Source organism: Melozone crissalis, unplaced genomic scaffold, assembly GCF_028551555.1.
Source record: "Melozone crissalis strain CALT ecotype California unplaced genomic scaffold, PUWL_Pcris_2 ptg000006l_1, whole genome shotgun sequence".
NCBI lineage: Eukaryota > Metazoa > Chordata > Aves > Passeriformes > Passerellidae > Melozone > Melozone crissalis.
Genome location: NW_026535784.1, coordinates 56,437,769 through 56,464,633, shown reverse-complemented (window position 1 = coordinate 56,464,633; position 26,865 = coordinate 56,437,769). Strand labels below are relative to the sequence as shown.

Genomic DNA, 26,865 nt, shown 5'->3' with positions numbered 1-26,865 from the left:
GCCCGCCGGCTCTCGCGCGGCGGAGCTCGCCCGCCCGGGCGCCCGGGCACGGGCGGGGCGGGGTGGTCCCACCCCCGCGGGCGGAGCCGCGTCCGGTCGACAAGATGGCGGCGGGCCTGAGGGCGGTGAGGCGCTGGGGGCTGGTGGCGGCACCGCCACCGCCCAGCCTTGGTGAGCGGCGGTGGCGGGAGGAGATCCCCTTCGGAGCAGGCTGGTGGGCTTTAGCCCGGCCCGGCCGGGCCCATTGACCTAGGGCCGCGGGAGCCCTGCTGCCTGGTCAGGCGGCGGCGTCCCCGCCAGCCAGTCCGCATCTGGCGGTAGAGGAAGCTTCGTTGGTAGCTTCTCTCCTTTTACTATTTTAATCGAAGCCCATTAGCTATTTTTAAATCTTTTATGTGTTTTAAGTTTGTGTTGCTTCCAGGCCGGGGGAGGGCTCACCGTGTCTCGCCCCCTGGTGGTGCCGGCCCTTCCCTGGCAGGCTGTGCCCGTAGCGCGCTCGATTAGCGGGGATCGGAGGCGGGCAAGGCCCGGGGCTGGGGGCTTCGCGCAGGGGACTGTGAGAGGCATCCTTATGGAGTAGAAGATGCGGGGGAAATTGTTATTGTGGCTGGGGAACGGGCAAAAAGCGCTGCTTTGAGGTGTTGGCAGCCCGCCCGTCCCCTCTCTGGCGGGTCAGGGAGCGTGTGCTGCGGGGATCCTGCGAGCAGATCGGCTCGTTATGTTATGTTATGTCATGTTTATGTTATGTTTATGTTATGTTATGTGTAAGTGTTATGAAGACCGCTTCATCATTGCATTCGTTCGGGGTTTGTTGTTGTCGTTTGCTATTTTCCCTGATTGCACGGATGTCGGTAAGAACCTGGTAGTCTAACCCTGAGGAATGTTAATGCATTTGTAATCTTGTGCCTTTTTAGCTTTTACTCGTTCTGCATTTGTTGTGAAAAAAGCAAATAATGCCCAACCGAACTGGCTGCGAGTTGGCTTGGCGTTTGGCACCAGTGCTGCCTTGTGGGCTCTCGTAAGTGTTTTCATTTGGTTTTGTTGAACTTAACTATTCCTTTAAAATCATAATAGTGACATGAATGCAGATACTGCAAACTATTGAGTTTACTGAGGTAATGGATGGTCATAGCAGGTCTCAAATTTGAAGCATGATTATGTTCATTACTTATGTTTTCCCAGCTTTATGTTGTGCTCTTATTTTAAAAAATTAGCAACTTCTTAAGCTTCTCTCTGTTTCAAACAGAGAATTAATTCTTCAAGCCTGTTGGATTAATGCTTTGGCATTATTTTCCCCATGGTCTTTCCAAAAAGAGAAAAGACCTAGGGATGTGCCCAGATAATGTATTTATCACACTATCAATGCGCTCTCACTTTTCAGCTGGTTAAGGTGGTTTTAGCTGATTTCAATGGATTAAGACCCCTTTTTCCTGAGCAAAGTGCAGATGTAAGATACTTCTGTTTCAGAGAACTCACAGACTTTGTGGTGTTAAAGCAAGCAGGGTGCAGTAGAATTGTGCAGGATCAACAGCACTCCCCATGGTGACAGTGTTTTCAGGGTGGGATGGGTTCCCTTTGGGGTTTCCCCCTTTTTTGGGGGTGGTGAATTCATTGGCAGTGGTCAAGAGAAAAATGTTTGTCCTACGAGGCATTGTTCTCGCACCTTTTCTCAGTTGTTAATTTAGATATGTTGTGTTCTGGACGGTCCCAGTTACATACTGGTTTGCATGCTGGTAACAAGTATTTCAAATTCTGCAAGCTGTCTTTGCTGTCTGGATCCAGCTGTGAATTGTATAGCTGTTTATAATATTCTGCCCTTTTATAGCTTATCAAGCAGCACAATGAGGATGTAACGGAATATGAAAGAAGAAAAGCAAGAGCACATCAGTGTAGACAATGTTCATAGTAAGTATGCACATGCCAATGCTTTTGACTTAGCTGAACACAAATTATGAAGGTCTTTGACATCTTTTGGAAGTCAAGATACTGAACTGACTTATAGTCTTTTTTTCCTCAGTACTTCGCATTTTGGATTTTACTATTGTTTTAAATCATTCCCAGCTTTAAAATGATAAGGTGGCTTTACATTTCAATATGTATTTTCATATATTCACTTGTGTGTGTATTCCCTCTCAGCTTTCTGTCTTGAACATGCAAACTCGTAGAAAATAACACATCTCTTACAGTGTCTGCAATGGATAAAGGTTGTAAATTGAATACCTTATAAATGGCTCAGTGGCAAGGAAACAAGAGTGACTAATGATAGCTTATCTTTTCATCTTGGTTTTTCTTTTAACGTACGTACAGTGGGGTCTGTGCCTGTAGATGTGCACTATAGGGCAAAGTGTATGTAGTTATTGTCCCCTTTTCAGTAAAAAAAACATAATTTGTGTTTCTGCCAGCTAAGAAGTCTTTGGGGATTATGGCCTCAGAGGAATTAACATGAAAAAAATCCTTATACTACAGAAAACCTTGTGGTGCTGTGGTTATTTTTCCCCATAAACATTCCTCTCCAGATAAAAATGCAGGATGTTATGAGATGTTTCTTGCCACTTTGATCACATCTATTTTTCTTATTGCTAGGACTTTTTTCTTTTCTTTTCTTAGGCTGATGACATGGTCAGAAAGAGACGTGCACTACAGAGCCAAGTGTATGTGGTTGTTGTCCTATGAATAAATGAGCACAGAAGAAGTAAAAGGTTATCTAATTACTTGTATGTTCATACATTTCATGTGCATAATTAAAAATAAATTATAAAGTCTAGAAGAAACCTGAAACTACTTTCTTTACCATTAATATTTCATTCTGCTGGTTGAAGTTGTTTTATGTTTTCATTTCCATTTCTTAGTTTATCAGTCTTATTTTCAAAACTGCCTTTGCTATTCTGGAGGGTATATTATAAAATTAAACATCAGTTCAGATGAAGTTCAGTAAATGTTCCAGAAGTGTAGTCTTGCTCTGTCATCACTGTCACTGCTAAATTTATAAAATAAGCAAATATAAGAATAGGATCTGTATAAATGCTAAAATCTGCATTTTCCTGTGAGCATTTTGGGGACTGGCCGTGCCTGAGAGGTGCCCACAGGGAAGGACTGCCCAGCCCGTGTCAGTGTTGGGTGTGAGCTCTGCCTTCTGAACGCTTCTGCCCTCTCTTTGCGCCTCAAGGTCAGTCAAGGACAAAGGCTGGGAAAAGGCCATCGTGGCAGAGTGTGATGGCATTAGATGATCATTAGGGAACAAAGGAGCTCTGTCCAGAGAAAGGAGGGGAAACAGGGCTGCTGCCCAACAATGTAGGTAGGACAAGGAGAGCTGCACAGGTCTGACCCGGAGACGCCCTGCGCTGTGGCAGTCTGCGTGGTCCCAGAGCAGCGATTCACTGCGAGCGTCTCACTGCCCACACCGAGCGCCTTTGGCACCGTGCCTAACCCGAGCGCCCTTCGCCGTCAATGTAGTTGATTTCTTCTTTGGTTTTGTTTTTTCTCTCGGAGAAATTCCTTTTTAAGTGAAACAGTAGTTCCCCCCCATCTTCCCTCTCCTTGTCCATGCCATCCCATTATCCCGGGTCAGTCGTTGCGGTCAGTTCCGAACGCCGCTCCCTTGCCGTGGGGCGGGTGGGTGTCGCAGCCCCGGCCTTGCGCAGTGTGCGCGCCGCTTCCCCCGTGCCGCCGCAGCCGGGGCTCCGCTCCTTCCCCGCCGCCGCCGGGGCACCCCCGGCCGGGAGCGGCGCCCAGGTGCGCGGGGCGGGGCTGCGGCTCGGCCCGCCCCCGCGGCACCGAGGCGGGACCGGGCTCTGCCGCCGCATCCCCGCCGCACCGGCAGCGCAGAGCCGGCTCCGTTCTGCTCGCCACCATGTCCCTGTGCAGGGCCGCCTCGCAGGCGCTGGCCGCCCGCCTGAGCAGGGCTCCCGCCGCCGCCAGCCGCCTCAAGCAGCGTGGTACGCGGGGCCGGGCCGGGCAGCGCTCCCGGGATCCCGGGATGGCGGGACGGGGCGCGGACCGGGAGGCGGCGGCGGAGGGGATGCGCGGCGGGGGCGACGCGGGGCCGGGACAGGTGCGGCGGGGCGGGCGCGGCTGCTCGGTCATGCTGGGCTCCGGCACTGGCTGCTGCAGAGCTCCGCCGGCAGCCGAGCTGGCCCGGGACCCCCTGCCCCCGGCCCGTGGCAAAGCGGAGGCCGCTGCTGCCTTCCCTTCCTTTAAAATAGCGGGAGGCATCCCCCCGGTAGGGCAGCCGCAGCGGCGGGGCCCCGGCAGGGAGCGGGAGCAGAGCCGGTGCGCCACAACCGTGGCTTTTGGCGCATCAGGGGTTGTGTAACCGCTGGCAAAAAAAAAATCTGCCAGCCGCGTTGGGCGATGGCAGCTTGCTGATCACTGTCCTATAGCTGGCTGCCCCGGGGGGAGGGTTAGGGACACACAGCTGCTGAACGAAAATATAAATGTAGGCAAAGCCATGAGGATGCCCGGCTATTGGAGAACAGTCTGAGAATTGTGTCATGAGACAGATGATGCTAAACATAACCTAGCACACCATGGCAATGTTTTGACATTGGGATTATTTTTGCAGCTGTCAATTGTAATGCCCTGAGCTATTTTATTTTTCATGAGCGCTTTTTCAATGAGACATTTCTCATCTGGGATCAAGTCACAAAATTCCACAGAAAGCTTTGTTGACCAAGAGAATTACGTGTGGTTTTTCATGGTTATCTTTTTAAGGTGTATGGATGAATCCAAGACTGTAGTAAGAATCAATTTATAACAAATGAATGGGTAGCACTGCTGTTACAGTTAATATGTATCAAGTCAGGTAAAAAACTCTGTAGTTCTACCTCTCTGTTGGCCAATTCATGAAGTGAAGCGTATGGATCAAAGTGTCAGCAGTCTGAGAGTGAAAGAATGTGAATTCAAATGAAAAAGCTTTTTAAAAAATTTCCTGTTATTACCCTGAAGAGAGAATTCATTACTTCTGCTGATCATAAGGAATAAGGACAGATAATTATTTTACCTACCTTAGTCAGGAGCTTTTTACATTCTTTTTTTTATTAAACATTCCTTAGTCTATATAGACTGTGCCCAGAACCTGGAAGCTGATAGTAGACAACATAGTTCACAGAAAAATACCTCTTAGGAAGAGCTCAGCCATGGAGCACCCCACCCTGTGTTACTCAGTCATAGGATACATTAATATGCATCAACATCTGTTTTTATAACCTTTTTGAATCATCCTTTCCCATACAGGGTTCAGGTTCCATAATTCATTTTTGTGATCATATTTTAGCAGCACTTTACATCACCTTCCCTAATGGTTTTTGTAGCGCCTCCTCGCCAGATGTCATCTGGGAGCGTTCCTGGCTCTTCTAGAGACAGCATGATGATCTATCTCCTTGCTGGTGTTGCTGCTTTTGGTGGTTTATTTTATGTAAGTGTTTGGGGATGGAGCTGTGTGTGCTTTCTGAGCTGGCATGGTACAAGGTGTGTGCTGGGTTAGAGCATGGTCAGGATGCCAACCATCAATGAACGCAGATATTGCAGCTAAGTGCAGCCTAACTTAGAAATCAGCTTAAGAGGATTTAGTGAAGGTGAAAGCCTAATGCTTGCCTGTTCTACTGTTACTTTGATAAGTAGTGCTGGGTCGCTCTTAATGGAAAGCATGTTTAAAACTATGTGAAATGAATGTTTCCAAAGATTGAGTAGGGCACCTGTCTCTAACCCCTTGCCTTGTCTTGTCAACCAGAAACACTTGCAGTGTTTCAAAGTGGGCGAGGCAGATGTGAAATAAGCAATCTGAAGCTGCAGGGGGAAGATACGAACCTTGTTAATTTGGGCACAAAAAAGGAAGATAACAGCATTAGTTACTGCAAGGAAGCATGTTAAAGTTTTGTAAGCATCTGGTTTTGTTAAGCTTTTCGGTAACCATTCTCCTCCCTGCTTCTAAATTGTCTGATTTTGTGCTTCACGTCCCTAAATCCTCCGTTCTACAGCTTCCCTCTACCCTCTCCCCCAAGACCTGAGATAGTGCCTAGCACACCCCAGAGAGGTACATATGTCCCTGTCCCACAAAGTAATCCTCTTGAATGGCAAGTAGCTGTTTGTTCAAAATATCAAACATGTATGATTGCGTTTCTGGATGAAAAACGTAGTATCTTCCTGTCACATTTTTACCACATTACAAAAATAGAAATCTTAATGTAATTAGCTTTTAAAAAGCTGTTTTCAATTCCTGAAGCACTGCAGCACTTTAAAAGCTGCATGGTATATTGTATTTGCTTTCTAACAATGGAGAAATATGAAATACATGAATATATTCATTTAGTAAATTATTAATTTTTTTAGCCTTTCTTAGGATAAATTTTATATGGATTTTAAGATGGGCAGTAGCACTTGTTTAAAATTCCTTCTCTCCCTCTTGCCTCTTTGTGTTTGGTAAATTTGTAGGGATGTAGCTGTAAATTCAGGTATAATTCCCTTTCAGGCCTACAGAGTAGTCAGTTCACCCCGCAGCAAGTTTGTTGAAGATGCAAATATTCTTCGTGACAGAGCCGAGGAGCAGAAAAGCAATCCTTGGTCAAGAAAGGGTGAGTTGAGCTCCTTTCTCTTGTTCCCTGGGTACTCGAGGATTTGGAACAGATTTCTATATTGTCTAATCAGGCTTTAGCACTGTCCACGTCCTTGTCTGAACTGCGTGAGTGGGATTGAAGACAGAGGTGCTTGTACAGTATTGTTCTGCTACAAAGCTCCTGCTGCACGAATTTTGGTAGTGGCCTTAATGTTCGGGCATTAATCTGGTCTTTGGTCCACCTGTGGAGTGTCTTTGAATGGAAAGAGCTGATGTGTGAATACTATTAATTGTATAATGGGTATTTGATTTACTGGAAGCTTAATGAAACTTGACTGAATACATAATGCTGTCAAAACCAATTTTGTTCTTTTGTTTTTAGTGGGGGGGAGAAGATAATATCTTTTCTTAGTCAACAGGTTGGCTTCAGGCCACATGCCATCAGGAAATACAGCTCAATAGAGGAAAGAACCTACATTAAAAAAATTACTTGCATCGATTTTTTGTCCTACAACCTTGATTTTGTCATTTCTAATTTGGGGTTAGATGAAATGCAAGCATCACCTAAATGTATAGCAAATCCTTACTTAGCTCTTCATGCTTGAATAATTAGACTGTGTTAGTTCAAGTACTTGTAATGGAATGTTGTCCCTGTCTACATCAATTAGTGTTAACTGATGTTAATTTCGCATTAATGTAAAAGGTAGAACTTTGGCAAGCATGGCCTTGCTAGGAAAAGCAATTAGGAAAATTTCTTAAGGATATTTAAATATTTTTTTGGTTGTTATTTAAAAAAATTAAGCATTGAAGCCAGAGCACTTGAAGCTCTTCCTTTTTTTTTTATACTGTTGGCTTCTAAGAATTACTTTAATATATTTGCATGCACACAAAGAATACCTTAGATTAAAGTATCAGGAGTTTAAATTTTGTCTTCAGTGTGAGAACATGGTTTAAATTGTCTACCTCTATAATTATTCCTTTAGAGGTTTTTAGCCTTGAACTTCTACAACACATGCTTTAGTTTCAGAACATTAAAACTACAGACCTTAAGATTTAAAGTAGTAAAATACCTTAATTTCCAAAAAAGAAAGCAGTTTAGTTTTAAAACTCAATTGTTTAAACAAATGCTGAGAATTCAGCCACAATTTGCAATCCTTCATTGTCCCTAAAATAGAAAATGTAATGAGGACCAAAGTGGATCTCTCCCAGGGACCTGGTGTCCTGCTGTTCAGGACAGAAGTGAGGATTACCCTCGTTACATTCTGACTGCCATAGCTGGGAGAATGGGGAAGCACTAAGCAAACCTTCCAACATACTCCCAGTGATGTCTCTTTTCTCCTAAGGTGCACTTCTGCAAGGTACTGAGTTCTGGCCCTGGCCTCTTCACATGCTGGAGTGAAATACCCACAGCACTGAGTGCTCAGCAGCCGCTCTTGGGTGCTCTCCAGACATCCCATCATCTGCTGCTTCATAAGTCACATCAATGTCACAACCAGTGGCAGATGATTGCTGCCTCCCTTTTTATTGATAGTAAGAAGTCTAAAATGTTTCTAAGGCCATTCAGGGAATACAGTTGAAACTTGTTTCCTGTATTATTTTCAATATTTGACTTCTGAATAAATGCTCAACCCAGAGTTTTTAGTTGGACTTCTGAGTAGTTAATTCCAATTCACAGTACCAAACCACTGTTGAATCAGCTCCTTTTTTAAATCCTTCTTCATTCCCAGCTGTGTACACCCAAAAGAACAGAACATGAAGAATGAGCATCAGTTCTGTTCTTACTTTTCCTACAGAATCCTCTGTGTGCATTCTGAAAAGAGTTATCACCCTTCTTCCTCCCCCTTTTCTCCTGTTCCCTGCATAGTCATATTTTTGTGTTTACCTTGTCACAGAGTGCTGGAATAGCAGTGCTTTTCCCAGAAGTGCCTTTGCAGTTTCTTTCCCTGTGCGTTCTTTAGAGTCAATCCTTATACTTTTTCCCAGTAAGCATTGCTGATAAGAGCAGTTAAAAATTCTGTTCTCAAAGTATTCTGGTATTTTTTTAGGGGCACATTAAATCAAGCTTAAAGTAAGGTCTACAGCAGAGCTGGCAACCATATGAAGTGATGGATGGAAAAGCAGTATGCCAAGCAGCATGTTCATGGCATATTTGCTGCCTCTGCAAAAAGAACTTCCTGGGTGGAAGAACTTAATGCTGGAGAGCAGCTGATCAGAGATTCTTTTGATAGGATTTTTGTGATTTCTCATGTGGGGGAAAATTCTCCCCTTGTGCCTGAACCCAAAATGTCTATTACAGAGAACTGTACATAGCAAACAAGTCTGTCAAAACAAGAGAAAGAATCATACGAGGGTTCTTTGTTTATTAGAGGGTTGAAATTATATTTAATGGTATTTTAATTAATGATAACAGACATTTAGAAAGAGATCTGATAGCAAATTTTCTGTGGCTTGTTTTAACTGAAAGCTACTCTCAAATTAGGGAGGGATTTAAAAAGCCCCTGGAAGAGGCCTGACTCACAGTAGCAGTAGAAAATCTGGGACATCATTTCAAATGTAAAATGATGTTTGGCTTGCAGGATGTTCTCCTTGCTTATTTAGTGAGTTTTGTCTTCCATTTGTTGTTCGTGTCCTTTAAGATTGTTCCTGATTTCTTTCTTTTTTCTCTATGACTTTTCTTTTTAACTTGTTGCAAGCTGATTCAATCTTTCTAATCTATACTCTGCTTTTACACTTTCCAGACTTTCTAATCTATGCTCTGCTTTTACACTTTCCAGACACAAGGGAAATCTCTTTCCAAACCTGAGGAAGTTAAATACAAACAAAGGACAATCGTTTACCATTGAGTACATTACAGCCTACCTTGGGATGACTTTGTACCTTCTATTGTAAAGCTCCATTTGTGTGAGACTTTTAAAGAACTACCTATGTTTGCAAGGCCAAACCATATTGAGCTTATTACTGAATCTGCTTTGTAGAAGGCAGTTCTGAGATGGAGAAGCTGGCTGTTCTGAATGAATGCACTCGATATTTGACTGTCCAATAAAGTGTACTGAATGCTGATCTTGGCTGTTAGCCTGTTCTTTGTGTGATGAATTAAGGGGTTTTTGAAAACAATGTTTTCTTAAAGGGACATGATCAGGTTGCATAATGCAAAGTTTTGATTTTTACCGAGCAATGAATGGACTTGTCTTGAAACCTGAGCACCAAATTATAGGCTTTCACTGGCATAAGAAGACTAAGAAATGAAACTGGTCTGTTTAGTTTTTAAACAGATACAAAAGAATCAAACAAACTCTGACTATGTCTCTTTAAGCTCTTTTGTTTCAATTCTCACATAGTTGACACTTTGTTACAAACTTATTTCCAGTTCTATTTTTTTTTGCATCCTGAGTTGGTTCTAGTGGTGAACTTGTGATGTACAGTTGGTATATAACTTTTCCTTTGTGAATTTGATGTTAGTGCATGTTTGCATGGTGGTTTAGCATCCCTGTTGCTTTGTGCTGTTAGTTTTTCATGACTTGTCTCAGCCGAATTTGAAGTGATGCATGACTGGGAAATACTGTTTTTCAGATCCTAAGGAGTTGGACCCATAGTGGTGTAAACAAGTCTTTAAAAGGGAGTTGTGAGTTGTGAAAAGAAAATAGTCATAAGTGGTCGTACATCTAAAAAGTGAGCTCTGACCACTTGAAATTAGCAAGTTATTTTCTTGCCTATATAAGACCAAATGTCTTATTCCACACGTGGTAATTCCACAGAGTCATGCTCCCTCTGGCACCTGTGTGTGTACCACCACCGGCCCTCTCAGCAGAGTGCTTTGAAGCAACACTTGACACTGTCCTTTTTATCCTTCACTGCTCCCCCAACGCTTGCTTTAAGCCACAGTTTCTTTTCTTATCACTGAAACGTGTAATGAAATCAGTAATTAAGAATATGGTTTCCTCATCTTAGTTTTTTGATGCCACATTAGACAATATGGGGGATTAATTATTGATCTTTTTTGTTAATTCTGATCCCAAATCTTAGCTTCTCACTTCAAATTTAAATGAGGATGATGATGATAAAAAGTATTTGGTGAATTTTTTGTTGCATGCATGCATTTTACTCTCTTTATTGTATTGAATGAATCCTTAGAAGGTGATGCAGAAGAGGTGGATGAGGTCACTGGAGCAGAGAAGGCCACGGAAGAGGCTGAGGCAGCAGCTGCTGTGGAACCTGCAGCACAGGAGGAGAGTGCTGGACCCACAGCACAGGATGAGAGTTCTGGGGTGCCCCCAGAAGCTGGAGGGGAGAATGACTTGCTGGCTCCAGAGGAATCCCATGCTGTGGAGGAGGCACAGCAGGAAGCTGCTGCTAATTCAGAAGCTGATGCTAATTTGGAACTTGCTGATAATTCAGAAGCTGCTGCAGTTCAAGGTTAATTTATGAATGTAGTTTTTGAATGTGTGTGTGTTGTGGGTTCTAAAGCTCTGCCTCTTACAGAACACTGAGAATGAGCATCAGTGTTCCTAATGGAGTTTGTCCTGCAGTGAAAACTAATTCAGGCATTAAGATTGACATATCATGAGCATAAGGTAATTAAGTTTATTAAATCAGTGTCTCTAAAAGCATCCCACCTCTGGCACCAGAGATACTGTTTATAACAAGTAGAGTCAAATGTTTTATTTCTTTACCCCATCCTATTTCTTAAGATATTAAGTTGAGCTTATAACATGATCAGTTAAGCAATTGTTTAGTGATGTAGTTCTCAAGGGTTTTTTAAGGAATCTAAACTCTTTAGTTCACTAGCCACTCCAAAGATATTCACACTGAATAATTATATCTGTTCTATCAATGTAAGTTAAACAGGATCTTGCATAGCAAAGGAAATGCTGTCATGGTCTCAATTCTAAGGATATATTAGACTAAATCTTCACAATACAATAAAACTTCAAATTGTTGTTAAACACTGAAATTGGTAAGTGGCAAAACATTCAGTATTTTGAGCTGTCAGGGTGTTTGAAATATTTTGGTTTATTGTGCTTTTCAAAAAATTGCAATAATACAAATGCAAAACTATCCATAAAATGTACAAGATACAGGATTGTAATTTAATTTTAGATTTTAAAGGTTTTTTTAAAATTTTCTTTTTACTGCTAGTTTTGAGAGGATATGTCTAAAACACAGATCAAACTGAGATTAAAAATATTTTGACTGCTAATCTATGGCGTTTATCACAGTACCATCAAAGGCATTAGCAGATTTGGAATGATTTTCATTTTTTTCTTGGTGACTCCGGTGAGGAATGGATGCATCTTAATTGCCTTTTTAACAAATAAACTTGAGAAATAGTGCAGCACTTCTAATTGCTGAGTTTTATGAAAGGTCTGTGTATGAATGTGATTTTAATTCAAATGTGATTAGTTCCTGTGCTTGTCTCTGAAACCATCTATTACAAATAACATTTTAAAACAATTCCTAGTGTGAACTGCTGTAATACAGTTTATAGAAAGTAGAAGTAAGTACCTTGGCTGTGATTATTACTGCTTACAAATAGAAATATTTATAAGGTAGTAGTTAAAATACCTAGAGCCCTAAAAATTTCCATTTCTAAGGAAGTAGTCTGTTTTATGTTAAATTTGGTGAATTAGAGCCATTAAGAGATATGTTTAAAAATGTATTGCAGCATTTCTTGCTCTAGAGAGCAATTGCAAAATTTCCCTTTAATTTCCTAAGCACTTGCTTGTATCTGGAGGTGTTGTGTATTCCTTTGACAGTGCTTATCTATGAATAACTGTCCATGGTTGGATAAGGTAGGATCTGCTATATGGTAAATATTTCTGCCATTTCAGACAGTTAACAATGGTACCTGCCTGGAATGTTCTCCTTGCCTCAAGTTAGGCAATTTACAATCCACAATTCCAATCTGGAATTCTGTGAAATACTGTTACCAAAATGAGTACTGAACTATATTACTCTGTTCCCAAGGTTTTAACTTCCTCTAAATTCTAATTCTCTCTACCTTTTTATTGCTTGAATTGTCACTCTTGGTTACTGGATAAATTCCTGTTGCTCTCCTTTCACAGTGTAGTCTGTGTGTGGGACCATAAATTAAATTTTTCTTCAGACAAACCAAATGCTGTAAAATTCACCGATTGGCAAACTGCTGTTTGGATTAGGCATCTGTGACTTCTGGTGTTTGGGTTGCCACCATAAATTCTTCTCCAGCTCTGGTATTGAGGCTTGAGGTTCTGGCATTATCAACTGAAATAAGAGAAGCAATTAGCCCCAAACTGTGCTTTTCCAGATTTCTTCCTGACTTCACTAACAGGTTTTTTCCCTATTCTTTAAAGTATTGAAGGACATGGTCTCTGTTTGTTATTTCCAAGGCCATTTGAGTAAGTGCCTGGGTTTGGGGAGGATTAGTGAGTGGATTGAATGTGCCAGTGTGTTCCATGCTGAGCTTCAAACACGCTGCAATGGCAGCTGTGTGCAGCCTAGAGAAACAAGTGGAGGCTGCTCTGCACAGGAGCTGCTGCTCTGGGACAGGACTTTGCTGAGCCCATCATGCAGTGGTGCCAGGCAGACAAAAGCACTGATAGAATCAGTGCACGCTGGCTTGGCTTGGTGCACTACCAAATTCTGGGTGTGCTGACACTGGTGGCACTTAGAAAATTACTGAAGAGTCCTCAGGGTTATTTGCAATTGCTCATAATTATTGAGAGGCTTTCAGAATGATGTTGCTCAGTAGAACAGGCACACCATTCTAGGCATCTGTTTGTGTGAGGTGGAGGAATGAGCACTTTTTCTCTTTACTGATTATGATAGACTGATCTAACTAAATTAGGCCCTCAGAAGTTGAATTATGTAAATATTATCATATGGGGAAATATCTGTATCTGGAACTGCTGTTGGGTAGTTCTGTTTCACATTTATCACTTTCTTTTATCTGTCTCTTGGACTGCTGATTGCCTTACCGGATTGCCATACACTGGCCACTAGTCTCTTCTTCTTCCTCCTGATTTTCCTTCATAAAACTGAGTTTTAGATGAGTCATCATAGCATAACTGGAAAATCTCTGTTGGAAGAAAGTGAACAATATTTAGAAAAAAAAATCTGTAAAAGTTGTGAGCATTGAAGAGCTCACAAGAGCTGAGAGTTGAAGACCCAGCTGGTCCATGGAGAGTCTGTTCAGTTTTGATCAGCGTAGCCAAATAGAATTTTACAGCATGCACTGGGCTGGGGAGGAAGATTTTGGTAAAATGGAAAAACCCCTAGAAGTTCCCAGCTGAGTGCAAACAAATAAGTGGGAGAGAACTGCCTAAAATAACTGTCTTCCTATTTGTCTATTCTAGAACAAGGGGCAAGCAGCTTCTCAAAAATGGTAGAAGGACATACAGTGAATAGCAATGCCTAAATGAATGTCACTATTAATGAGAAAATAGATGCTTTTACTAGTATTAATAGCTCATTGCCAAGACTTAAAAAAACCCTTAAAAAATAACTGTATGTATTTAAATTGGAAAGCAACAACTCACTTTGTACAACAAAATCTGTTAGCATTTAACTTACTGTACATAGTATTACCTGTGTTTGAAATTTTCCTGTAAATATAACCACCATTGGAATATTTTTAGTCTCCTACTTTAGAGAAAAGACAGCAACAGGGACCCCTTGCTGTTTTCCTATGGTGGCAGTTGAAACCAGAATGGGAACGATGGGGATTTTGAAATTAATTTTTGGGCAATGTTTCCTGTAGCAGAGAAAAACATCCTTTTCAAACAGCAACTTTGCTCCTTTAAAAACTGTGGATAAAGTGGATAAAACTTGATGCATTACTTTGTATGAGGAATGTTAAAGAAAATGTCTTGATTAGAAGTGTTTTTAGAACTCCCAAAGGATTTAATACATCAAATTATTAGGGTGCTTTTCATACACATGGTTTATATTAACTTATGCTAGTTTTCCTTGTGATCCATTCCAATCAGTAACTAAAGATTGTTCCATGTTTAAAGCAAACAAACAAACAATGTGAGTTGCTTCTCATTGCTACAATTCCATGCTACAGAATATAAAACAATATTCTTGAAATGTCTGAGGTATTACAAACTATTCTGGATTAATGTGACATGCACTGTTATGCTTTTATTGTGACCATTATAGGGATCTCTGAATCTTTTTCTGATAAATGGCTGGAGAATAAACTCTCTTCAAGGGAACCTTCTGATCATTAGTAAGAGCTAATGAGGCTTTTCTTGGGAGCTAGTGACCTACATCAGACACAAACAACCTGTGATGTGCTTGGCTCATTGAACACGTTTCTCTTTCTGTATGGAGTGGTGAAAATTTTTATTCTTCATAATGGGCTTCATAATGCCATGATTTAGGCTCTCAGCTAGACTTCGTGGATTTTTATCTGGATTGCTTGTGGATGGCTTGCAAAAAGGAAAATATGTCATATTTGTGTAGTGGCAGGTTTATGAGAAATCCCAGCTTTCCTTTGCTCATCAGTTTCCCAAAGACCTTGGGCTCTGAGCCTTTGGTTTGTGTTCGTCCTATGGAATATCTGGAATGCCAGAGGGACTGAACTCCTGATGCCCATGGGCTGGAGTGAGGGAGGGCTGGGGTTGAGCTGCCCTCATGTTGTGTCCCAGTACCAGCATGGTCAGGGCAGGTGGTTCCACACACAGCTCAGCAGCTGCCAGCCACGAGTTCCTGTCCTGTGCATTCAAGGATGGGAACGATCAGACTGAAAAATAATCAGTGCTTTTCTAAGTAATTGTTCTTGCCTTGACTCTGCTTGGAACTAAAACGTTTATTTTTCCCTGTGTGGAGCTCAAGTGCTGATTTCACAGTATTGCACAGAGGCATTAGTCTGTGGTCAACCACCCAGGACCTTTTTTCTTTTTTAAGGCCAGTGTAGGTGTCAAGTGGTTTTTCTTTCCAAGCAATAAGTTGAGTAACTTGCTCTAGCTGGTGGGAATCCTAAATGTTCACTGAATAAAAAGCCAGAGAGGAGACAGAGAACATTTCAGATGGTCCTGAGAGACATTCCTGGTGATGGGATGTTCCTGATGGGCGTCTGCAAGCCCTCCATGCTGAGCTCCCTGGATCTTCCTGGCCAATGGCACCTGAAGCACTTGGTCGTGTTACAGGGACAGCTGCATAGCTTTGCCTGTTTTGTCACAAACTGTATCAGTGATTATTATTTCCCCCTGTTTCTTTTGATGTGGTTTGAGCCCCCATGAACAGAGGGAGAAGGTGTGGAGCCCAAGCTTCTTGTGCTCTGTTTTGCAGGTTTTCTCAAAGAAATCCTTGAATTACTTTTCCAGCGTGACGGAATTTGACTCTTTAAAAGTCAATTCTATTCCACTGCCAGTTTTCCATTAGCAGGTCTTTAAACTATTAAAATGAACCAGGAATATTCTGCTCTGCTTATCTTAACATTTCAGGGGACATCCTGAGACCTTCAATGGACCTGACTGAGGAAGCTTTCTGTAAACAAAAGCATCACATTCTAATGTGAGATGGTCTCTAAAAGACTGTAAATAAAATGCTGTTTCTAATTTCACAGTTAAATTTGACTTTCCCCCTCCTCCCTGCCCACCTTTGGAATTAGTGTGTGACATTGGTTATGCTTCAAGGCAGCTTGAATTATCAAAGCCTTGTTTTGCACTCCAGCTTTGGTTTGCGTGCTCCAGGTGGATTCCATTTGTATGATGCTGGATAACTTGTGTTATTTTAGCTTTATAAAACCAAATTCTTCTGCAAAGAATATTTTTAAAGTAATGGAACCTGGTGTTTGGCATTACAGATACCAGCCTCATCTTGACTGCCTAGAAAAAAAAAATCATCATATGAAGGATACTGCTTCAAGTAAAGTGATTCACTCAGAAAAGTGTATTTTTAAATACCTTTAAAAATTGCAGGATACCAGTGCCTGTTTGATTTTTTTTGTTGTTGTTTCTAAATGGAAAGATCACTTTTAAATGAATCAAAGAATTAGGATTAGAATCAAAATATGTTAGCTTTAAATGGGTTGGTAAGGAAATGCAAAACTGAGGGAAGAAACACAGGCTGAAGTCCTGAGAAGGCTGGGTTATCTTGTATAACCTCATCATAAAACTTCTGTCCTGCTGGAAGGAATCCCCACCTCTCCCCTAGCAAGGAAAAGACTGAATACAGCTTTCATTTTAAAATCTGGAACAGCTGTCTTCTTAATCTCTATTGTAAATCAGGAAAACATACTTAGAAAACCATTTAAAAATACAAGGTAGAAGATTAAAATCCAGTAAGATTTAAAAAAATAATATACAAATTAGTTTGTATCTCTTCCACCTTCTTGTTTCAAGGTCATCTTATATCATGTTTTCTACTGGGTTGTAGGACATGATTGCCACTGTAAGCTGGCACTAGGGCTTTACATCCCATACAAAACCCCAGGCTGTTTCTGCATAAAAACTGCCCCAGGAAAGTTGGAAAGCTTGCTTTAAAAGCTTGAAGGCTTTTGGGGAAGAGGCTGTGCAAGCAGTAGGATCTGGGTTCTGGGAGTCAGTGCACTTGCATGGGGTTCCCTTTATTATTAGCAGGAGAAAGTCAATCTGGGCGTGTTATTTTTATTATCAGCTGCAGCAGGGATGAGTCAGTCACATAGGGCACACAAGCCCCTGCTTATCTTGTCGCTCTGTTCTGCTGAGCTCACAAATATTCACACAATTCAAACTGACCATCACGAGCATGCAGAATCACCCTGCATTTGGGCTGCTTTCCACTCTAAGTGCACAGAAGTGTGTAACTCTGCACTCACTCTCAGGGCTGCAAGTTCAGAGCTTGTAAAAATTGTCTTTAAAGACTGCAGGAATTACTGCTTTACATAGGAAGCAGGTTTTCATGGGTTTTCTTTCACTGAAATTATAGGGATGGTTTCCTAAAAATGACATTTCTAGGTGAAATGTTGGATATTGTGCTAATAAGCTACTGGAGCTTCTTGCCCAGCCGTGTTCTGTTCCTGCAAGTGCAGTTTGGGAGGCTGCATTTCTTCTCTACATGGTTCTCTCCTAAAGCAGAGGAGCTCAGGACTGCCTGGGAATTCCTGTAGCTCTTGGGGATGCTTGCCCTCAAAACCCCTGCTGTGTCCAAGTCCTGAGTGCTTTGGCAACAGCTGTTGGTGCAATACGCCATGCCGCGTGGCTACAGTTAGCAAATGTGATTAGTTTGACTCCTCTAAGGCTTTAAGTTCTTTTATATTGTCTTTTGTTGAAACCACGGGAAAGTTAAAGTCCTAATTCAGACCTGTAAGTGCTATGGTATACCTAAATGCCTGGCAAAATTGAAGAAAGCTGTAGCCAGCAATACTGGGATGCAGCTACTTATCCCAGGAGAAAATTGAAAATTGACAAATAGCCAGTGAAAAAGCTCAAGAGAAAAAAAAAAAAACTTTCAGAAAAAAAATATATATATGCAGAGGGTGAGATTTTTTGCTAGCAATATAGCACCTTGTATGAAACTGTGAAGTAATCCTTGTGTATACTGTAGAGCAATATTCTGTAAATTCTGTAGAGTAATAGATCCTGCTAGGATGGGGGGAATCATAGCACACCAAATGAAGCAGGAATATAGTGAAGCCATGTAACTCCAGTGCTTTTGATGAAGAATATGTGTGTGCAGGGGGAGGTTTCCCCCAGAGAATGAAGAAGGAGCCCAATGAGCCCCACTTTTGTGGATATGAAGGGAAACAAAATAATTTGTGGCAGGGTTTAAATTGTATGGATCAGGATGGAATTTTCCCTTGGCTGAGATCGATTTGGCAGGAATGCTGCAGGTGGGTGTTTTGGTGAAGATGTCAAGGAGCTGGAGTGGTATTGTTCTATAAGGATAATACAGCAGCTGGGCATTCAGTGGAAAGGATAACATTAAAATACCATGTGTCCTCATTGCAGGGAAGCAGTTGCACAATTCAGATTGTTTTGTTAACTTACAGCCTGTGGAAATTGTAAGAAATCTGGCATAAACAGACAAAATGGATCATAGTCATCACTGCATGAAGAAATGCAGGGACTTCAGGTTTTCAAACTAATCATCATTCAGGAAACAACACAGAACCCAGTGAAGATGCTGTAACTCCTCTACAAATATTTTGAAAAAAATAAAGAAGCCTAATATTTTAGTATTTGAACTAACAAAAATTAGGAGTGATTTTAGTTGCCTCCATTATTTGCTGCAGAGTTCATGAAAGGCTTATTAACAATAATTTAACAGACAGAAAATCCTTCATCCAAGGATTATGGAAAATGAGTCACCATTGTACCAGGCAGAGATTAAAGTATCTTGTATGAAATAGGGTGTTACTGCAGGATTTTACATGGAGCAATTGCAAGAGATTAAACTGGATTGAAAAACTATGAAATGCATGCAGATTTAAAAAAAAAAAGATAGAGGGTGTGAATAGCACTGGGAAACAGGGAAACACAAAGGAGAAATGCCTAAACTCTGTCACACTTTGCATATTTTTTCATTAGATTGCCTTTCTGATTGCCATAAGGTTCAGACCAGAGACAATTTTTTCAGTACAAGTGGTTAATGTTTGGTTTTAAGGCAGGTATTCATGTAGAAGACAAATACACATAATTCCCATCCAAAGGAAATTAGGTTTTGTTAAAAAGCAGAAATGACTGTGGTGCTCCCTCTAGTTGCCTACTGATCTACTCTTCTTAGTGCAAAAGAAATTAGAATACTCACAAGGAAAAAAAATTAAATACTATCAGCCAGAGAAAGAACTTTTGGTAATATAAGCTGAATGTTTGATGCTACAAACTGAAACCTAGCAGCTTGTTACCATAGCAAATATGTGGCATTACATCAAGTATTGCTTGCTGTAAAAATATCTAAAGTTCCAAATTTCAAATGTACTATTTCTATTGCATGGCTTTTCCCTATAAAGGCAAAAGTGCCAATTCCTGAGCATTTCTTTTCCTGTTGCTTCTTCAAAATCCAGAAAGTATTCTGAAAAGTAAAGTGAAATAATTGATGTTCAGAATATGCTGTATTTAACTAGGGTGATGTGTTCTCTGTATGGAGACTGCCTACTACTAAATATTACCTGTTACGGGCTTTTTATAGAGACAGAGGGCTTTATGATTTATGGAGTATTGAAAAATGGCCAGCTGGCCATTGCAGCCTGAATCTTCAGCCTGATGCTAGAATATTTTTACATTAAAACTACCCATGATGTCTTTCCAAGGTTACGTGTAGTGTAGATGTAATGTCCTACGAATTAGACAGAAATCAGAAAACAAAGCAACAGTATCTGCAAGAGATAATTTATACATTAGAGAATATTTGCCTATGTCTATATGCATGAAAATAGTTCCATCTGTGGTGCAGTAGAAGGAGGCTGCTAAATTTGATCGTGGCAGTGGGGTGAGCTCAGCGCCCTGCTCAGTAAGTGGCTGGATGTGAACTTCATTAAGAACAAAAAATTCCCCTTGTGCTGCATACAACACATTTTATCAACATCTGCCTTGATTTGAAAGACAGAATTTTCCTAAATCGCATTGGTGTAAAGAAAAATATGGTGCATGATTATATTGTTCTGTCTTAGGGAAGCAAACCAAATCTGTCACTTGATATGAAATCTTAGAAGTGTGGTTTCACCAGAAAAGTCAAGCAGGTTCTAATATCTTAGAAAAGGTAATAAATCCTTTAGAAGTAGCAAGGGTGTACACACAAAAAAAACCCACAAAAAACAACAAAAAAAAAACCAACAACAAAAAACAAACAAACAAACAAAAAACAACAACAACAAAAAACCAAAAAAGCCAACCCAAAAGTATTACTTGCAATGCAAAATTCACCAAAAAATGGACCAGAAAGATGAGGAATTAATTACCGTGACTAGCAAGCAGTAAAATAATTTTTAGAAGAATTTTGCCTCTCTAAACCTAAAGTTAGAGCTGTCAGAATAGATTGTAAAAGGTCTTATGTTAGAAAGTGTGAATGGTATGAATAAAGCTTGCAGTGCTTTAATGCAACTATAAACAATCTGATAAACAATTGCTTTTGAAGTTGAGTGATGTAATTGAATGCAAAGAAAAATGTGTGTTAGAATCATCACTGTTGAGATTTTAAGCAGGAGTTTAGAAGGTCTGGCCTCTAAACTCTTTTAAAATTAGAATTAAAAAGATAAAAGGAAAAATGCCTGCATACCTAATATAGCTTTGTAAATTCTATCCCTTTAGTCCAAGGATCCTTTGGACTAAGGGAAACAACTTGGTTGACTATTTGCCATTGAAGAAATAATTTCCAGTGTTTCTCATTGGTGTTTTGTCTCCATTTGCAGCTTCTGATGAGGAGAAGACAACTGAAGAGGTTGCTAAAGAGCCCTAAAGGTACACAGTACAACTGCAGCATGTGGTTTTCTGCTCTTCACCCATCTTTTGTTCTCAGTTAGTGGCAGCTGCAGTATGTGGTAAATGCTCACACACTGTTATGGTGAATTTGTATTTCTGCTCTCAACAAAAAGTAACTTTATTGAAGTATTTCGTATTTTTTGGGAACCACTGCCGGCATCTTTAAGGGGCTAGGGAGCAAATCCTATATAAATTGTCACAGTGTGTGTTTATTTATAGCTTTATCTTAGTCCCATGCAAACTGGATAAAGACCTGAGAGTTGTAGCTTTCTTCCAAGCAAAAAACGTCCTTTGGATATTTGGTTTAAATTATATGCAGCTACTGGACTTCTGGAATCTTGTTCTATGCAATAAAGCAATAGCCCCCTGCACTGTTTTATTTTAAATAAATTCTTTCATTATTAGTCTCTCTGCACTTGCAATTTGTGCTAATGAAAAATACTGAATATCCTTTCTATTTTGCTAGTGTCTTTCTTATGTGGCTTTATCTATTATTTTATTGTCAGAAAAGTTGCAAGCGTGTGCCTCTCAAGGTTTTTATTTTTGCTCAAACTGAAAGCCAAGAGCACCTTAGGGCACCACATCAGAAAACCAAATGACCAAGAAATTCTTTCTGCTCTGGAACACATAAATGTTGTGGTATAAAGAAGGCAAATAGATGAAAAAATAGATTAATCTCCTAATAGTGTACAGGTTCACTCAATTCTGCTTCAACTGCTTGGACTCTTTTTGACAAAAAAAACAAAACTTTTTATGAGTATACCAACACAAGTTTACAAAAGGGCCTCCCATTGACTTTCAATTTGATCTTGTTGGCAGGGAGAAGATGATTTATGAAATATTTTACCATTTGGTGCTGGGAGATTACTGGTCGTTTGACCAGTTTGCAAGTCTCAAACCACACTGTATTCCTAGTCAGGAAATCATTATTTCTTTTTTTTCTTTTTTTTTTCTTTTTTTTTTTTTCTTCTTTTTTTTTTTTTTTTTTGTGGTTTTTTTTTTTTTGGTGTTTTGATTGTAAACACTTAGGAGTATGAAGCTCAACTCTGACTTTGCATTAAAACACATCGTACTTTTTAAGGAATTCAAGGCAAAGAAAATGAAATTAAAGAATGTTGACATGAGAATCAAATCACTATCTAGCTAACTTTTTTTAAAAAAATAACTGCTTATTTGGTGAAGGGATAGAGGAAGTAGTAGTGGATTAAATCCTCAGATAAAGCCCTAAACTGATGCTCAGAGCATGCCTGAGTAAAGATGTTCAGCCATTCTCCTGAGTGTGGCTATTGGGCCCCTATTGATGCTGCTTTGGAACTACTTGTATCAGTAATCTCAGCACATACAACTGGTTTACCCTGTGCTTAAATTTAAGCATGTAACTATTTGTAGAAGTCCAGCATGCAGGGGAATTCACTTGTGCCTGAGCCATGTGGGTGAACGTGAGGGATTCCTTGGAACTGGGCTCTGGTGATGGCAGCAGAGCAAGTTTCCCTGAGCCATCAGACTAGCATGATTCACACATCAGTGCTGTGTGTACTCTGTACTTCACTGTAACCTGCAGTCAAAGTCACAGTGTGCTTTGAATGTTTGCAAAGAAAATGACCTGCTGAACGGTGTCTGTTGCTAAACACCATTTATTGCTGCTTACTCTAAATGAGATTTTCTTTTTTTCTTTTACCCAGTAAGCAGTGTGGACACCTTTGGAAAGTTTAATGCAAATATTTGTGGCAATCAACCAGCTGATTCCTGTGTGAAACCTCATCATACTCTTCCTTGGAGACATCAAAGAAACTGTGCAGTTTGTCCTACCACACACTGGCCATTCTGGCCAGTATTATCCAGTGCTGCAAGAGATGACTTGTGCTGCCTAGAGAAACGCTTCTGTGACTAACAACTCTGCTGTAGAGAGTAGCATCCAGCCAAACCACTCAGCATGCCCTAAATACCTGTGCTAAGAGAAGCAGTATGATGCCAGATGAACTCCTTCTATGTCATTGCTGTCCCGATGTGTACATTGATTTCTTCCTTTTGGCCCAAACTGTTGTGCGTAGTTATACATTTGTAACATCCCATGCTAAAATGTAAGCAAAAGGTTAAGCCAAAATATTATAAAAGTACCTGTTAGCATTTCTAAATTAGATCACAGGGAAAATAACGTGTTTGCTCCTGAGTTTGGATTTGTGATTGTGAGCATAGGACATCTGGTTCCACATGACCTCATTTTCCCCCTGCATAAACATTTCAGATGCTACCACTCCTTGCACAGTAACATCCAGGAGTAAACCCATTGCAGCCATCACAGAATGGCAATGGTTCTAAATCAGAGCCAAATAAGCCAAATAGTACATTATGTACTATTTGTACAGGAAGTGTGTTTCACAAGGTGTGTCTGACTCTTCTCTTCAAGCAGAAGTTTGGAAAATGTTGAAAGAGAAACAACAGCATCCTCCTACACATGGCACAAAGCAACCCATGCTCCTTCCCCCATCCTAAAGCAAATTACAACAGTGTTCCAACAGAGATATAGCCTATTGCTCCTGGATCTACTTAGGAATAACTGGAATAATGCAGATGCAAAAGCAGGCTCCCAAGCTTCAAGAAGACAAACCACAGCCTTCTGCTTGAAGGATAAGGCCTCTGTGATTAAAAGCAATTTGTGTAGACCAAGCTACTGGAATAAAAATCTTAGACTGATATTTTGTTGGACAAGAGTCTATGTTTGTCTTGTGGATTAAAAATGCTGTGATGGATGTATGCACTTAAATGTTCTATTTATTCATTTTCACTAATTCCTAGTAAAAGAAGCTGTTTTAACTGGATCTAACAGTAGGGTTTCTGGTAAAATGTAAGCTTTTCTGAATGGCTCTTTATCTCTGGAACTGCTCTGGTACATGGCAAAGTATGTCAGCCCTCTGAACAGCTGCCTGAATGACTGATTCGCAACCTATGGTTTCCAAAGCTTTTCGTCCTTTCCATTTCAAAAAACGGTGAGAGTCCCAAAACAGCCTGTCCAAGCTTTATGCCAGAGTTCTTCTTTTTTTACTTTTGTTTTGTTTAGGTTTTTTTTTAATTAAAAAAAAAAAAAAAAAGACGTGCAGCACAGCATGGTCTGCTTCAGCACTTGAATATTTTAGAGTAACAACAGTGATATTTTGCAATTTGCAGAGGTCTGGCCATTGTTTATTCAGCCTTGCTAGTATGGAGTCTGAATAACACATGAATTAAAATTTTTCTGTCCTTCAATTCCAAAAAGTGAATTTTTGGGTTGCTACACAAAGGCTGTGACGAACCATGGAAAATTTTGAAATATATTGTTGAAATGGATCATAAAGGAGAGTAATGCCACAGCAGAGAACAGACACCATGCAAGACTAAAGGACAGGAGATTGGGGGAAAGGTTTGGTCTTGACAATACACTTCATAGGCCACAGCAAAGCTTGAGATTCCAGAATTTGTCCAAACAGCACGTTGCTCCTTTGCTGTCAGGAACTATCTGTGAGAACAGCTGGCAAGGATTTTCACCTCCCTTTAGTGCCAGTGAGCCCCTCTAGTTCACCTCTCTGAAAGCATGAACTACAGGTAATTAAACAGTGTGTTGAAACAGCATGGTTTGTGTGGAGAGTTTTTGTGCAGACGTGGCTTGAGGAAAAAGGCCATGATCATATACAGTTGGTTAAGCAGTAAAAAGCAGCTGTAAGCAGTAAGTTCTCAGCCCTTTCCTTACGAGAAAAACAACAACACTGCGTCCTTGAGCAAATAACAAGAAAAACACGGTGAAAAACATGGTGCCCTTGAATGTAGTCAACAGCAGGATGTAAAAATAAGTATTAGCCTCAACAAGAAAACCACAAGTATTTTGAGAATGTAGCCACAAAGGAGGGGTTGACATGTAATCTATAACCAATGATGAGCTTAGCTTTTGCAATATGTCTGAGCTTAATTAACACTACTATAAAAGTATGTAAGCTGGATCAATAAATTTGAGACCAATGATCATCAATAGGATGTGCTCGTCTCCCTTCACTTCCATCAGGTTTGCTTGTGGTTTACTGAGAGAAACCAATTTATTTTTTATTTATGCCTCAACATATGTTATAAGTCCATTTTATGACATGGGGTTGATGCCTCAGGTTTGAGCTTTTATATTTTTCAGATTCTGTGCTGCTTTAGTGCGGGGGTCTGGGCTTCATATTAGGGGATGGTAGGCTGGGATACGTGAGGGGGAAGGAGACCGCCGACATCACAGGCTCTAAACAGGCTTTTTTAGTGATAAATAGTTTTCCTTTAGAATTAAAAACTTTCACGTCTTAGAGATCTTCAAAAATATATATGTGTAAGCTCTGCTTGTGCCCTAGGAAAAGTGTTAAAATTGTTGTGGTTGCTGTGTTTCCCCTCAGGAAGTTCAGCTGCCAATGTGTTTTCTTCTCAGTTCAGCATTGACTGTGGTATGCAAACCAATTAAAGAGGGAAATACAGAGAAGCAAAGAGGAAAGGCAGTAATATGCGTGAAAATCATATTTGCACTATAACACAAATTACTTAGGCCCATGGGGTTCATTGATCATTCTCCCACAATATGAGATTTTTTTTCCTGGCTTCCTTCTTCCTGCATAAGGCTATGTTCTTTCTGAGTGGTTAGTGGGAAATGTTGTTATCCAGTGAGGGCTAATTGAGCATAATTAACCATTGGGTAACTCACATCATCAAGCAGAAGAGGGCAGTAAATCAAAAGCAGCAAGGCTGCTAAAACCTGGGACAGAGAAAGACTCCCTCATCCCCAAACCCTGGAGCTTAACAATACAGGAGAAATTCATAATGTGTGCTTTTTTCCCACTGAAGAAAATTGGCTTGAGTTTTTTGTTTGTTTTGGATTTTTGTGTTTGTTTGCTTGTTTTTATTTGTTGTTTGTAGAAAATCCAAAACACAAAAATGCTTTCATTCTGCTGTTTTAGTAGGTGACTAATTTCCAATGCAACCTGTTCACTGTTGGGCTCTTATGAAGTGAAAGGAGTCAAACTGGGATTAAGTGCTCAAGGCTTTACAGTTCTTGCCTCTGGGAACACAATGCTGCTGGATGTGAGTGTCTTTGCTACCATTTAAATTATTAATGAATTCTATGAAATCAAAATCACGTCAGCCTCACCTCTCCTCACTTACTACAAGTACTGGCAGCAGCAGGAAGCCACACAAAGCACCAGTTCTAGTTACAAACAAAGAGAAAGGGACACTTTAAAGTGTCTGAAGTTGTTACTTTATGAGAAGCCTTTAATGGCTTGATTTCTACCCCACTGCCTTTCTGCACGCCTCTTCCCAGAGTCTTGTGTTCTATACCAGTTCTGAGATATCCTCACTCACCACTGTCAACGTGAATTGGCTGCTCCTAAATCAAAAGTAGTTTTCAATGCTGAAGTACAATGCTATGGAAATTAAAAGGTCCTTGAGGACAATTATTTTGTATTTTTTCTTTAAACCAAAACAACGGAAAATAAACTGGCTAATCTCTGTATGGAATTTCTTCTTCACAATTTTCAGACAGTTTCCCTGTATAAGAAGTGGGCGTTGTGTTATGTGCTACCTCTAAATTAAGAAAAGCAACATGCCATATATATCCCATGTATTTTCTAAGTGAAAATGAGGTAAAGTCCTCTTTCATACTGATTCTTTTTCTTTCTAAAATATTTCAACTGCTGTATTTTAAAGTCTCACATACAGCAAAAAAAACCCACTTAGTCCTTTATTTCTATGTAATTCTTTCTTTTTAAAAGCAGTATAAATTTATTCAAGAATAAAATTCTGCCTGAAACAGGTTTGTTTTGGCATTGCATTGTTCCCCTGCTCAAATCATGTAACTCCTATGTATTTAGTGGTGATACAACCCCTGCTGAGTATCAAAAGGTTCTTGACCTTACCGACTTTGCTTCTAAAGCCATT

The 26,865-nt window shown here is 40.4% G+C and overlaps 2 protein-coding genes across 2 annotated transcripts; both read left to right on the top strand.

Annotated features, from left to right (window-relative positions):
- The first annotated feature begins 89 nt into the window (after nt 1-89).
- Nucleotides 90-1,906, top strand: NDUFC1 (NADH:ubiquinone oxidoreductase subunit C1). Its single transcript, XM_054295615.1, has 3 exons — nt 90-171; nt 915-1,018; nt 1,826-1,906. Exons 1-3 carry the CDS (start codon nt 105-107, stop codon nt 1,904-1,906), a joined length of 252 nt encoding a protein of 83 aa, XP_054151590.1. The 5' UTR covers nt 90-104.
- A 1,868-nt stretch (nt 1,907-3,774) lies between these two features.
- Nucleotides 3,775-24,890, top strand: MGARP (mitochondria localized glutamic acid rich protein). The gene is made up of 6 exons (XM_054291923.1): nt 3,775-3,935; nt 5,310-5,413; nt 6,467-6,569; nt 10,682-10,963; nt 20,865-20,913; nt 22,617-24,890. The coding sequence occupies exons 1-5, from the start codon at nt 3,851-3,853 to the stop codon at nt 20,909-20,911; spliced, it is 621 nt and encodes a 206-aa protein (XP_054147898.1). The 5' UTR covers nt 3,775-3,850; the 3' UTR covers nt 20,912-20,913; nt 22,617-24,890.
- The last annotated feature ends 1,975 nt before the right edge of the window (nt 24,891-26,865 follow it).

What these genes read in the sequence shown, in the direction of transcription:
- MGARP (XM_054291923.1), top strand. Translation starts at nt 3,851, where the DNA reads ATGTCCCTGTGCAGGGCCGCCTCGCAGGCGCTGGCCGCCCGCCTGAGC. An exon ending in CAATCCTTGGTCAAGAAAGG is followed by an intron (nt 6,570 to 10,681) that starts GTGAGTTGAGCT and finishes ATGAATCCTTAG; the next exon opens with AAGGTGATGCAGAAGAGGTG. An exon ending in AGAAGCTGCTGCAGTTCAAG is followed by an intron (nt 10,964 to 20,864) that starts GTTAATTTATGA and finishes CTCCATTTGCAG; the next exon opens with CTTCTGATGAGGAGAAGACA.
- NDUFC1 (XM_054295615.1), top strand. Translation starts at nt 105, where the DNA reads ATGGCGGCGGGCCTGAGGGCGGTGAGGCGCTGGGGGCTGGTGGCGGCA. An exon ending in ACCGCCACCGCCCAGCCTTG is followed by an intron (nt 172 to 914) that starts GTGAGCGGCGGT and finishes GTGCCTTTTTAG; the next exon opens with CTTTTACTCGTTCTGCATTT. An exon ending in GTGCTGCCTTGTGGGCTCTC is followed by an intron (nt 1,019 to 1,825) that starts GTAAGTGTTTTC and finishes GCCCTTTTATAG; the next exon opens with CTTATCAAGCAGCACAATGA.